At 39.6% G+C, this 14,452-nt stretch overlaps 1 protein-coding gene and 1 long non-coding RNA gene across 2 annotated transcripts; one reads left to right on the top strand and one right to left on the bottom strand.

The window, feature by feature from the left end:
• Nucleotides 1-3,534: 3,534 nt before the first annotated feature.
• On the bottom strand, nucleotides 3,535-13,983 carry LOC147160379 (uncharacterized). The gene is made up of 4 exons (XR_015090397.1): nucleotides 13,948-13,983; nucleotides 13,365-13,482; nucleotides 3,936-4,085; nucleotides 3,535-3,728 (listed from the first exon to the last, which is right to left on the bottom strand). It is a non-coding gene; the product is annotated as an uncharacterized LOC147160379 (long non-coding RNA).
• Nucleotides 3,827-12,637, top strand: kptn (kaptin (actin binding protein)). Its single transcript, XM_086057819.1, has 12 exons — nucleotides 3,827-4,140; nucleotides 4,403-4,485; nucleotides 4,556-4,640; nucleotides 4,730-4,784; nucleotides 4,952-5,030; nucleotides 5,255-5,328; nucleotides 5,822-5,928; nucleotides 8,958-9,062; nucleotides 10,238-10,301; nucleotides 10,403-10,538; nucleotides 10,733-10,906; nucleotides 11,853-12,637. The coding sequence occupies exons 1-12, from the start codon at nucleotides 3,939-3,941 to the stop codon at nucleotides 12,009-12,011; spliced, it is 1,323 nt and encodes a 440-aa protein (XP_085913945.1). The 5' UTR covers nucleotides 3,827-3,938; the 3' UTR covers nucleotides 12,012-12,637.
• Nucleotides 13,984-14,452: the final 469 nt, after the last annotated feature.

The following is a 14,452-nucleotide window of genomic DNA, read 5'->3' as shown; positions in this document are numbered from 1 at the left end:
ACTCCTAGTGGCGACTTCTTTGACTACAAGTTGTCATTTCTACTGGTACAAATCACAACTTTTACAGATACAAATGTACACTTTTTGTACAGGTACAAACATTTTTTTGTACAGGTACAAATCATGACTTTTACAGGTACAAATTTGTTTTTACAGATTCAAATTTGTTTTACACATACACATTTTTTTTTTACAGGTACAAATTTTTTTCACAGATACTATTTTTTTTTGCAGGTACACATTTTTTTTACAGGTACAAATCACGACTTTTACAGATACAAATGTAGACTTTTTTCTACAGGTAAATTTTTTTTTTACAAGTTGGTTTTGCACCATATTTACCTCCATAGACGCTCCCTCATTATTCTCTAATGAATGCCGTGCTACTCGGGATAGTCTTGTTCTGGATGGTTGGTGGATAGACACCCGTCATAAAAAGGCTGCATACTCAGCAAAGGGTTGCTCGGACTGATGTATTTGGCAGTGAGTGAAACGATATACGTTATGTGTGATTATAGTGAAAGATAGTGACAAATGAGAGTTTTTGTTTCTTCTCCTGCCTTGCCACCAAGTGAATATGTTTGATCGGTCTAAACGAGAAATTGATTACGTGATACGATGATAATGTGTGGCCAAAATGACTTAGGGGTGCAAGATGTTCTTCTCTAAAGAGATTGCATCTGGCTCTAAAATCTGTGTAGTCGAGGATTATTTGACAGGAGCATATGGTTCTACATTCAGGTCGCTTTTAATTCAATTGGATGGTTTTCAGGTACAAATGTAAGCTCTGAGGCGTTTAAAAGCAAACACACAAACAGTGGATGTGCGGTTAGCCCCCCACCTCTCTTGCGTTACAGAGGAGCCACTGCCCTGCGCATGCCAAACTTTTAACGAGAGTAGTTAGTGCGTCACTAAAACATACAATGATGAATGAAGCAAATGTACTCATCATTACCTATATCGTATTTATCCTGTTCAATATTTATTTGGACTAGAAGTCATAAAAAAATTATTATTATATAAAATATATATGTGGTATAATATAACATATACAAATAATGTAATGTAATAATGTAAAATAAATAAAATATCCTCGGTTGAAATAAAGGTCTCCAACTGATCCTCCAACCTTCCTTTGTGTGAACACACTGTAAGTGCTACAATACAAATAAACAAAAATTGCCATTACAAAATTAAACGGTATGTTTTGTGTATCCTTTTACTTAAGTCGAAATTTGGGTTACATCACCATGATTTGCCAGCGTAGGAACGGAACTCCGTCGTAACTTGAGGACTCCCTGTAAAAAAGTGTTCCATCATCACATCACTGCACATTTTAAAAAAAATTGTATATAGTGCTGTCAGGCGATTAAAAAAAATCTAATTAATTACATGATTAGTAATTAATTAATGTAATTCATTGATTTTAATCTCATATATGCTAAAGGTCCCCAAATAAAGAATTTGAATTGTAAGACATTTAGGCCATATACTAGAGTAACCATATTCTCATTTCCATAAAAAGAGGACACTTGCCTTGAAATTGGGGTACGCAATTACACAGTGTACTTCACCTCCTATTAGTCACGCAATGCTAACCGGACATTTTCATGAATTTATAAAACCCACGGACGCCCCAACAGGATGTAAGAACATGGCGTGTCCTCCCAAAAGAGGACACATTTGTTCACCCTACCATATACTATAAATGAATTGCCTTAAATTATTACTTTTTATAGCCTTGACAATCTCTTGAGTATAATTTATATTGTAAATAAACATTTTAACCTTGCCTGTTGCCTTTATAAATACCTTAAAACAAAAATAAGCCATACAGAAATACAGATTCTTAGTCAATAGAACTGAATCTTGAGCAATAGTATTGCTAAATATTTACCAAGGACTGTTAGCACACTCCAGTGGACACAAACGGTAACGTTTTACTATGCAGTAAATCACCCAATGAACATGAAATATATAGCAACATTCGTTAAACAATGAAACATTTCTCCAATACGAACCTTGTGCCCTTCTCAGCCAGGTGCTAAAGAATCGTTCACTGAATTATTTGTAAACGTCAGTTTTCTCTGATTTCCTGTGGCACGCACACATCTTCTCTGCACTTGGAAGATGGCGCTACTAAGTACGTCGGTTACTTACATCAGTTCCTACCGGTTTATGAGACATTTTCCTGTATCCTTCAAAATAAAAGTATCAACTATAGTATAATAGCACAATAAAACAACGCAATTCTGCAATACCATCCATCCATCTATCATTTACTGCTTATCCGGGGTCAGGCCGTGGGGGCAGCAGCTTTAGCAGGGAAGCCCAGACTTCCCTCTCCCCAGCCACTTCAACCAGCTCCTCCGACGGGATCCCAAGGCGTTCCCAGGCCAGCTGAGAGACATAGTCTCTCCAGCGTGTCCTGGGTCGTCCCCGGGGCCTCCCACCGGTGGGACATGCCCGGAACACCTCTCCAGGGAGACCTCCAGGAGGCATCCGAACCAGATGCCCGAGCCACCTCAACTGGTTCCTCTCAACGCGGAGGAGTAGCGGCTCGACAATGAGTCCTTCCCGGATGACTGAGCTTCTCACCCTATCTCTAAGGGAAAGCCCGGACACCCTGCGGAGGAAACTAATTTGGGCCGCTTGTATCCGGGATCTTGTTCTTTCGGTCACGACCCACAGCTCTTGACCGTAGGTGAGGGTAGGAACATAGCTCGACCGTTTAATCGAGAGCTTTGTTTTTCGGCTCAGCTCCTTCTTTACCACAACGGGCCGATACAGAGTCCGCATCACTGCAGACGCTGCACCGTCCAACCTACCCTCACTCGTGAACAAGACCCCAAGATACTTGAACTCCTCCACTTGGGGCAGGATCTCTTCCCCGACCCGGAGAGGGCGCTCCACCCTTTTCCGACTGAGGATAATGGTCTCAGATTTGGAGGTGCTGATTTTCATCCCAACCGCTTCACACTCAGCTGCGAACCGCTCCAGCGAGAGTTGGAGATCACAGCTTGAAGAAGCCAACAGCAACACATAATCTGCAAAAAGCAGAGATGCAATGTTGATGCCACCAAACAGGACCCCCTCAATGCCTCGGCTGCGCCTAGAAATTCTGTCCATAAAAGTTATGAACAGAATTGGTGACAAAGGGCAACCTTGGCGGAGTCCAACCCTCACTGGAAACAAATTTGACTTACTACAGGCAATGCGGACCAAACTCTGACATCGGTCGTACAGAGAACGAACAGCCTGTATTAGGGGGCTCGGTACCCCGTACTCCTGAGGCACCCCCCACAGGACTCCTCGAGGGACACGGTCAAACGCCTTCTCCAAGTCCACAAAGCACATGTGGACTGGTTGGGCGAACTCCCATGCACCCTCGAGGATCCTGCCGAGGGTGTAGAGCCTCATAAAATCGGTTGAAAAATGAGCAGGTTATGACTTAATTTCGACGTCAATGAGACGTCTTTTTTTCATATAACTTTATTAAACAATTTCAAACAGAATACAAAAACTAATTGTGAACACTACACAAACACGTTATTAAAACAGGAAAAACAAACAAACAAAGAAAAAAAGCCAGGGAAATATTTAAATGAAAACATTAAAAAAAGAGCATAAAGCCAAAGTTCTCATCGCTTTCTTGTAATGTGACTGTCTTTAATGGAAAGGTTGTCCCTGGTAACATGGCCGCCACGTAGACACGTCGGTTAGCCGATCTGATACAGCGAAGAAGAAGAAGAAGAAGAAGAAGAAGAAGAAGAAGAAGAAGAAGAAGAAGAAGAAGAAGAAGAAGAAGAAGAAGAAGAAGAAGATTTAAAAAAAAATTATACACAAGGTATGTTGTTGTTTTTAAGAGCACTGTGGGACAGGAGTAGCTATTAAACTGGTGACGGTTACTACTGGGCAGCTTGTTGACGTCTTACATCATGTTCGGAGAGTTGTATCCTTTCGCAGAGGACAGTTTTAGTCGCTTCTCCTCTCAGAGTAACATTTATGGACTGTGTCAGGCCGGGGAACAGGAGCTGCTCGCGGCTACACTCAAAGGGAAGGTGGTCAGCTTCACATATCAGGAACTGCAGCAGAAAATAAGACCCGTGGCCAAAGAAGTTCAGTTCACCTACATACCAGGTAGACCCGAACGACTTAGTCCAATATGTGGAAAATATACATCAAAACCATTTCAACGAGATATATTTGTGTGTGTTTTTGGCAACTACATTAAATTAAATATCAATCTGTGGTTTACCTTGACATGAACTAATCAGGAGTGAACTTCCCTCCCAGCATTAATAAAATAAACCCTTTTAACAGTATTAGTACACCCCTTGACTTTTGTATATTACTTACTATGTGTGATTTATTTAAATAAATATTCTTCCTGTCTAATTAGTTGATGCAGAGATTGTATCAATCGATGCGTTCAACAAGTCTTCACCCAAAAGAGGCCTTGTGGTGGGCATCACATTCATAAAGGTAAATATAGCATAAGACACCATTATTTTTGCTTGAGTGGACAATTTAAATCAGTGTGATCTTCTAACAGGACTCTGGTGACAAAGCTACCCCCTTCCTGAATATCTACTGCGACTATGAGCCTGGCTCAGAGTTCAACCTAGAGTCAATTGCACGTGAGTCATCCTGTGCCCACTTAAACTCAATCTCCCTCTCAAATGAAATTATGCTTCATAAATTTATGTTAATCTGACTGTCTGGACAGAAAGTTGCCTAAATCTGGAGTTGCAATTCACGCCCTTCCAGCTGTACCACACTGAGTAAGTTACAAAATATTGTTTTGAAGATGAGTGTTTTCTCTCAAAAAAATGCTAATAAAATAATACTAGCAAAGCACTTTAGAGCCACATCTATTGTAATGAGTTACACTACTTATTACAGATATTTTTTTGCCATAACTAATATATTTGTTTATCCTCTTTATTAGAGTTCAGAGTGATGATGGAGGGAGAGAGACGGTGTTTCTGCTGAGTGGTCATGACCAGAGGATACACCTGTACAAGGAGGTCTGCGCGTGTGTGCGTGCGTGTGTTTTGGGCTCTTTCAATGATAGTGATCCCATATTTGGACAAGATGTTTGACGTAACGGGTTAGATAAGTGTATTAGCACAACTTATTTCTTCTTTGCTGATTTGTAACATTAATTTATCAATAAAATGTTCTATAAAGTATTGTTTGGTCCCATTATAATTTTTTAATGTACATTTGTCTTTCTTTTTGTTTTCAACAGAATGCTTCACTCCACCAGTTTGAAGAGCAGCCCGTGGAGAGACTCTTTCCAGAGCTACAGCAGTTGCCCAGCAAGTTAGTCTAACTTTTTTTGAGGGGCTTCTGTGTGTCCACACGTATGGTTTAGTTTTGCAACAATTATCAATAGAATATACTAAGTTTCATCATTATTCACAAACCTGTTGAAAACACTGAGGAAAAGAGCTTGTTGCAACATGGCTGATCTCTTATACTCTGCTGCCACCTGCTGGTCGGTTTTTTGTAATAACTACCATTGTTTTAAGCGACCTATTCACATTAGAGGCTGCATAAATGCCTTCTGTATGCTCTAGCATTAAAAAAAACCCCATATAAATATGTTTTTGGGACCATGGCAATATTTAAAATGGAACGTTTGTATACGTTTTTGGGAGCGAATGAGTTAAAATGTATCATGGCCACTGGCTAAACATCTTATGAGAACAAGGATGCAATTTGTTAAAGAATAGATGGTGGTTTTGGTTTCTTCCTTACAACAAAGTTCACATTTAGTTTTTTCTTGACTGTTGTGTCTCCTCCCTCCTCAAAGTGTGCTATGGATGGACATGTTGTGCATACCTGGTGGCCGAAGACTGTCTGCATTTGGCTGCCGGAACGGCTGTGTTGGACTGGCTCTGGTCAAACAGCATGGACCAGGTGAGGCAACACCAATAAATGAAATTTAGTCTCTGATTTGCCCTGGTTCAACTACTCACAATATTTGGATTGAGATATTTAGTGGAGTGGTTTCTATGTAAATCAGCTCTACTGTTTCCGAAAAGGGGCATAGAGAACGAGCCCTGCGATGGGAATTTGTGAGCTGTTGATACAAATCTATTGTAATGGTGAAGTTGCCTGAAAATGGCAGCCTCAACATCATACGGGACAATATACCCAGAATGAGCGATTTAAGTGTTTAGGATTGGTGGACCACACCAGACATTAGCATTGGCATCAGACATTTTTTCTAGTGATGCACCAAATATTTGGCCCCCTAAAATCTTTGGGCAAAAATGTGCATTTTCAGCCGAAATAAAATTCTAATTCAAGAATATGGCCGTAAGAGGATGTTGTGGTGACGCAAACAACAGGGATGTGATTTTTCCGCTAATTCGCGGAATTCCGCTTTTTTTATCTCCAAAAATAAAATGTTACAATTTTTAAAGTGGTAAAAAATCCGATTTCGTCTCAACAGCATTCCATTTTAGTGTTTCCGTAACTGAAATGAAACTGATCTTGCGATTGGCTGAAGTCTCCGTGTTGACCAATAAACGCGCTTGTTATAAAGGCATAGGCGTATGCCAGTGTTTGTTGACCAATAAACGCGCTTGTTATAAAGGCATAGGAGTATGCCATTGTTCATTTCTCAGACGTTTTTGCCGGGTGTTTAAAGAAAGATGTCCGTGATCGAACGCAAAGATGCTCTGCGAGTTAAGGAAATTGACAAGATCGTAAAAAACAAGTTTTGATGGGACTGGTTAGAGAAGGATATATCTACAAATGTTGGAAAGAAGACTGTGACGAATTTGTTCAGTGACTTTATTCGGAAGATCGATCGTGCCGGGAAAGCGACTATGGTGGGAGAGGTTTCAAAGCTCTTGAAAGTCACGCAAAGAGCAAAAAACACGTGAAAGAACTCCAGTCAAGAACAACAAATTATTCCATCGCTGGAAGTTTCGGTGCCCCAACGAAAACTCCAAAACTTTACGGTCTCCATCCCTTATTGACATCACAATCGGAAGCGGTAATAGAGAGACGTGATCCACCCCAACAACCTGTACCAGTTGTTGATAGAGTCGTGAATTTTGAGGTCGGTGGTAAACTTTTCAAATTAATCGAAATCAAATTTTCGAAAATATTATAACGTAATAAAAATGGCCATAAATATTTAACATGGTTAATCATTGACACAAACTCAAATGAATGCTGCATGTTTGCACTTTTCAGGTTTCAATATGTTGACTGTCTTGATGTATGCAGTTACAGAGATGATCTTAGTCAATCATGCATTCGACAAATGCATGATTGTGTTTTTACCAGAGCTTGCTGCATGAGGTATTTTATGTTTTTGTTATGCATTATGTATTAAATTAAGAATGATTGATTTATTGCATGGTAAATATATATGATGATATTCTCAGTGATAGTTTTTAAAAGCAAAGGCAGTCCAATGTTTTTGAATGTGACTGATTTTGAGTTGACTAAAACTGCAATTTTATATGGGATAGTTATACATTGAAAATTTATGCTGTTGTTTTGTCTATTTCTTTGTCATCTGAGTGCATTGAAAGTACTTAAAAACACGGAAAACCCATGAGCTCTGGACCTAGATGAGTGCCCGCGGGCCCCCAGACCCCCGGCTAAATTTTCAGATAATTTCACTTTGGTCAAATCACATCCCTGAAACAAAAACAAAAACCCAGCTGCAAGCGTCTGCTTAAATTAAACACCAAACACGGGAGTTGAGTGTCCGCCTTGCTGCTCGCTGGCGTTTAAGTACCGGCAGCTTCATTGTGCACACCGGAGAAGGAGAGGGTCGCTTGGTAAACTATGTCGAAAAAGAGAGCGCTGCAGAGTACTGCACTACAGGTGAACCATTCTTTCTCCCGCAGCGCCTTCCTTTTCTTTTCTTTTTTTTGATGAGATTTCCTCGAGCGCTTCCATTTTTTCACTTGCATTCTGGTGGCCGTGCTAAATACTTTAGCTAATGTTAGCACTATTGCTATCAACAGTTTTAAACAAGTAAACACTTACCACTGTCTCCGGGTGACTACAGAACTGTACAGGACACCGTGTGTGACTTTGCAGTCCGTTCCCAAAGCCGATTGCGAAGAAATGTATTTATTTTTAAACGTTGGTGAATATGTGAATGTGCCGATTTTAAGTGCACCGCGCCGTGTCCCGCTCCAAATAGCCTACAAATGCGTCATTCGCACCGCACACATCCGTGCTCGCCGGTGCGAAGTACTGTACATTGACTATAAACTGCAATGGGCTGTTTGCACAAATCCAATACTTCCTGAACTCGATACCACTCCTTCATTTTCTGTCTTTCATGATTGGACAAACTGGTGTTTGTGGCCAGGTGTGTCTGGCCATTGTCGTCGTGATTACTGAGGTCAGGCACACCTGGATTAATCAGTTTGTCCAATCATGAAAGATAGAAAATTAAGGAGTGGTACTGAGTTCAGGAAGTAGTGGATTTGAGCAAAGAGCCCATTGCACCGCCAGAAAATGCTCCGTTGCTCAACCCGCGTTTGGTGTGTAATGTACCATTCGCCAACATGTCTCTGATGTCTGTGGTGTGGACACATTTCAATTTATATTGTGCTTTGTTAAAATGGCCGTGCTAAATAGGCCTAAATATTTTATAATAATTCTATAATTATTTATAATAAATGCAATGATAACACAAAATGGGCATAATTTTTTTTTCGCCGTTTCGGTTTTCGGCCAAGCATTTCTCATTTTCAGTTTTTGGTTTCGTCCCAAAAGTTTCATTTCGGTGCATCCCTAATTTTTTCTTGTGTTTTTCTTACTGTCTAATTCTGAATGCCTGCAAATTCTCAAAAGGCAATTTACACGCTGTTGTGGGGATGCTCAGGGTACAACCAACGATTCTTCTCTTTGTGTTAGTTAAAGAGTACACATGTTTTTAGTAAATTGATACATTGTGTTTTGAACAGAGGTTCTGCAGAGCTGGCGTGTTGAGTTCGACAGTCCAATCTCTATTGTGCTGCTTTTCCCTCTCATCGGCCAAACAGAGTCGGAGCTGCCCAGTGGAGAAAAAAGTATCTAATTTAAACATTTGTCACAACCTTTGTGTCTTTAGTCCTTTCCATTTCAATGAGCAATCAAATAAAAAATACAAAAAGAAAAATTTAACATACTGAATTTAAATGTAATATTGAATTGGTCAGATTTACGCAACCGGTAGGTTTGGTAACGATCATTAATATAGACACTGTAATGTGTTAGCTTTTTAGCCACCACAATCAGTTGGAAACACAACTTGGATTTATCAAATGATCCTTCAGCCATATTATATCAAGGACGAACGTGTTATTGTATTTTGCGTCATTTATTACATTTGATACAAATGATAGGCTGTTAGCGTCCGTCCACTTGCATTGTTTTCAACTCACTGATGTAGTAAACTTGGGTAAATCACTACAACAATGTTATTTTCATTCTTCATTCAAACATTGTACAAAGATGTACGAGGAACTTTGTGACGTGAAGTATACAAGGTATAAATTCATGTGTCAATAATAAAACCATTCTTACTTGTTTGCAACTGCTGCACTGTATATGGTTAGAGTAGATATTTGAAGGAAAAACACTCCCAAAGTCGATGCTTAACTTCCGGTTAGCAGTTGACTGGGATCCTCCCTTCGCTATTAGCGCTAGACAAGCAATGTTTTTAAAACAAAGCATGTTTTGTATTTAAAAACACAGTGGATGTTATTCTTATTGTCGTGTGTTTAGTTTTACAGTTAACTGCTTAAAGGACGCTTGGAAGACAACGGAATAACCAGAATAACATACGCTACACACTTGCTAGTTGCTAATGCTACGCAAGCAAAATGGTGAATTTAGGATACTTTCACAGCATGGGAAATTTCTATTTTATTCCATTATAACATTAGAAGGGGAAAATAATCGGCCATTTGGCCCAATCGGCCGATTGTTTTGGCCGATAATTGAAGGGGACTCATCGGCCAATTTTTAGCGTTGCGTGCCATGCTTCAAAACAACGTCCTGCAACGTGGAGAAATGTTGCATTCACGGTATCAAACACTGTAGGAATTTATGAAATCTGGCAAACCAGGATGGCCACTGCATCTTTTTTTTTAAATTAACAAATTAATCAGGGAAATTAAAAGGGAAAGAACTAATGATACACAGATGTGTTCACTACCACTAAAACTGATACTAATATTGAAAAGTCTTTATTTCTTTTCAGGTTTCGGAGTGGAAGGCTACAATCTTTTAGTAACTAGCACAATAGAGATGGCAGTTGTCTACAGGTGATGATCTCATCTCATTTGTCATGTTTTGGTCATGAATGAAAAAGTACCACTGTACACCAGGGCCCCTCCCAAATGCATCATAGTTTTGTGTGTCCCAGAAATGTCCATGAGAGAGGCTTGTCCCAGTCGCTATGCCTCACTGACAGTGACCAGTGGGATGCGGTGCTTTGTGCTCTGGTTATCGACCTGGATTTTGATGGGCAGAAGGAGGTGCTGCTGGGAACATATGGACAGGTCAGAAAGTTAACACAAGTCTCCACATTTGTTTTTGTCAAAAAATGTACTGTAGTATTGTGTGATTGACTGGTGACCGGTCCAGAGTACTAGGATAAGCTTCAGCTCACCTTTGACCCAAATGAGGTCACACAGTGTAAAAAATGGATGTTTGAGAGAAGGTAGATGAATCTGTTTTCCATCCACCTGTGTAGGAACTTCTCTGTTATAAATTCCATCATGGGGCAGCAGGAGAAGAAGAACGCTTTGAGTTGTTGTGGCGACGAAGCTTCAAGAGTCCTTTGCTGTCAATCATCTACTTAGACTTGACGGGGGACGGTTTGAGAGAGCTGGCTGTCCTCACGCTGAAGGGACTGCATATCTTACAGGTACGTACGTGGCACAAACCACTCAAGAGATTTATGATTGTAATAAAAGCCACAGTGATGCCGGTGTTCGTTCTGTGTCGTCGAATTTCTCACCGACTCAGTGCAAAAGTGTATTGCTGCCCTAAATGGTTACCTGGAGAATAATATCCAATATGGTGCTTCTAAAGTTGAGGACAGTCCGTTCCAGAAAGTTGTGTAATCTCCAAATGGTGTCTATTCCTTAATAAAGAATGTAATGTTTTCTGTAAATTGTCAACATCATAACAATTTGAAACTGTACAGGCAATATTTTAAGTCACATTTTAATCTTAACTCACAATTTTAAAATACCATAATATTCACTAATTGAAATTGTTATATAAACACATGGTCTGGTCGCAGTAAATAGAATGTGTCTTAAATTTACTTGAACACATTCATCTTGTCAATGTTTATATCAGTGTAATATATTAAGTATATGGTTCAGTTTTTTTTAGTCATCAAACAACAGACCAAATGGCTAATTTTCTTACTTTGCCTTAAATGCGAGGGACATGCATTCACAAAATTGTTGACAACAATCTGTTGTAAAGGGTTGGGTGTGCTGGAGCTATGTGTACATTTAAAAAAAGAAGAGTGGTTGCCTTATTGTAAATTCATTGGAGACCTATAGTGCTATATTGCACTGAGCAACCAGGGCAGACACTGTATGGCAATTGGCAAATAGCAATAAGCTCCCCAGGCAATCGCAGCGCACATTTAGACAACAAATCCCATTCACACATATGGGCAATTTAAAGTCTTAGACCTAATGTGCATGTTTTTGGAATGTGGCAGGAAGCCAGCTCCAACAGACCAGTTAACAAGGCCACCTTACATTGAACACACTTTCCAAATATATTTCTTGGAGAACAGATGATGGTCACGTAACTCGGGATGGAACTGTGTGTTCTCTGTTTCATTGTAGCATAGTCTGACCAGCACTGCTGATCTGGTCCTGGAGCGTCTTGCCAGGAGGGTGGCAGCCCTGTCTATTGAATCCAAACTAAAGTCAACCGACGTTCAACATACCCATGAAAAGGATATACCCAAGGAGGACTTCACACGACATACGTCTTCAAATTAATAAACTGTGTTTTGGTGTTAAACCGTCACAATTTTACAAAAGCTGTATCAATATTTTTGCCATTATATTATATGCTTACAAATGTATATAATAATAATAATCTGACCCCCCAATTTTTTAAAATTCAAATATGACTTTTAATGTGCTTTGACCAGCTCACAGAAAATAGATTTTTAGTGAAGCAGCAAATTCTATTATATTGAAAAATATCTTGGTAAAGTTTGGAGAAGACTGCACAAGATTGTGTAAGTGCATGTGATGGCTAGCAAATGGACTCCAAGGTGCAATGTACAAGCTGTATATTTGTTCAATTGGATGTAAAAGCGTTGAGACCAGACATGTACTCTACCACTACATGTTTTATAGCCTTTTCATGGGCCTTCTAGTGATTGTTTTTGTTGTCAGAACAAGTCACAGTTTATTTGGCAAACGAAAAGTAATCACGAACCGCTCCACTAGGTGGTGTCAGTACGCTACAATGGTACCTTTACTTACGAGTTAATCGAGTTACTTGGCTTTTTTTTTTGCTTTGTATTGCATTACAAGCACAAACGTGACACGAGTGAGCACACACCACAGTCACTGTCCATTGAATTTAAGCATATAAAGTCGTGATACAAAAGCTGTTTAATTCTGTCCATTCATTTTAATTATGTTTTTACAGTCGTATGTTTTTAAAATTCTGTGCAGTCAGGTTTGCTTCTGGATTCCAATCTTGGTATGAGCCTTACTCTGTTTATCCATAGCCCCCCCCCCCCACACACACACACACACACTTCCTCCTACAAAAAAGTATTGTGACATCTTGCAAGAATGCCACCAGCAAACGTTATTTGGTATTTCACCCTTTTATTTATCTTGAGCAAGCTGCTACGTTTGGCCGAAGCCGTAACAGAAAACAAATCACGAGCGGCGAGCAAAAAACACACGCAACCAACCCGAACGTAACGTCCATAGCGAGACATGTGTTGCGTTTACTAACACTCGGACATAAGAGCGCTAAACAGAAATGGGCAACACCGGAACACATAACACACCTAATTCGTTACAGTATAAATATTGCTAGTCCAACCAGGTGGCTGGTTCTTAGGGTTGGGGAATCCAGGTTCAGAAAGCAGAAAGTACAAACTAGGCTTTATCCTCAAGTGCTTCTACTCAACAGGTGGAGACAAGCTCGTTACCTTTGACTTTAGATTGATAAATAATTTGTTTATAAAAAATAAAAATAAAAAAAGACACCCATAACTGACCAAAAATGGTATATTTAAAAAAACAAGCAAACAAATTTTGACGTATGAGGTTTCGGCCCGACAGCGAAATACACTAATAAGATGGGCCAACATTCTCACTCACCATTCTCCAAGACTGCTCCTTTTTGACTCAGTCCCAGTATTGGAAGCGCGTTGTGTAGCTCTCTGAGTACTCACGGACTGCAATGATTATCTTGTCTTGCATTGTTTCTCCATGCTACCTGCACATGACACAAGTTGTTGTTGCCTCTCTTTTAATGAAAGAAAACCCCTCAACTGATATTTATTGAACATGACTTTTCATATTTTGTTGCACAATCTTTCGAGACAATCACTGCAATTAAACGGTTTGTGTTACTGTCATAGAGACTTGCTTGTGCGCCTGTCAACAGGTATTTTGGCCCAAACTGCTTCAGTTGTCTTGGTTTTGAAGGGTGTGTTACCCAAATCATTTGGGTGTTTTTGGTTGTGTGTCAGGTCATTAACCTGTTGGAAGACCCATGACTTGCGACTGAGATCAAGCTTTCTGACACTAGGCAGCACATTTCTTTCCAGAATGCCTTGACAGTCTTCACATTCCATTGTATCTTGCACATATTCCCTGAAGTAATCCCTGTAATTGTTGTGTGTTTTTATTTTGAGTGTCTGAAAAACACAAAATATAATTCATTTAATGGTTCACATACCCGGCTGTCTCCACAGTGCGTGTGACTCTTCTTCGCTTTAGAATGCGAAGCTCCCCCACGTCCATGTACAAAAAAACAGTGAACGCTGCCTTCTGCTGGTCGGCGTTAGTAGTTACAATTAATAGAATACCAAATTGTTCTCCTTTTCCTCAAGTATTAAACAATAGCACAAGACGGCCGCCCTCTGAAACATTAACTTAAAGTTAATTATTATAAATTAACATAAATTACCTGTGGGAACAATATAATTCTAAATATAATTCTTAATTTTCATTCATTTTCTTGGTAAGCAAATCATAGAAAAGCGAGACCGGGATTTGCGGAAATGCGTATTGACAAGCCAGAAAGCTTCTGTACTTTGTTTTTATAGCTCAACACTGCAAATGGTGAGATGCCTATACAGTAGTATAACTGTTGTCTCTCAAATCAAAATATTTGGTTCATGCCTGAGGAAAATTGGTTTAAGCAATTGTAAATGGTAACTTAATAATCACTATTTAATTGT

This window comes from Leptonotus elevatus, chromosome 16 (genome assembly GCF_054856555.1).
Source record: "Leptonotus elevatus isolate MCC_2025b chromosome 16, RoL_Lele_1.0, whole genome shotgun sequence".
NCBI classification, from domain to species: Eukaryota; Metazoa; Chordata; class Actinopteri; order Syngnathiformes; family Syngnathidae; genus Leptonotus; species Leptonotus elevatus.
This window is presented reverse-complemented; position numbering and strand designations above follow the sequence as displayed.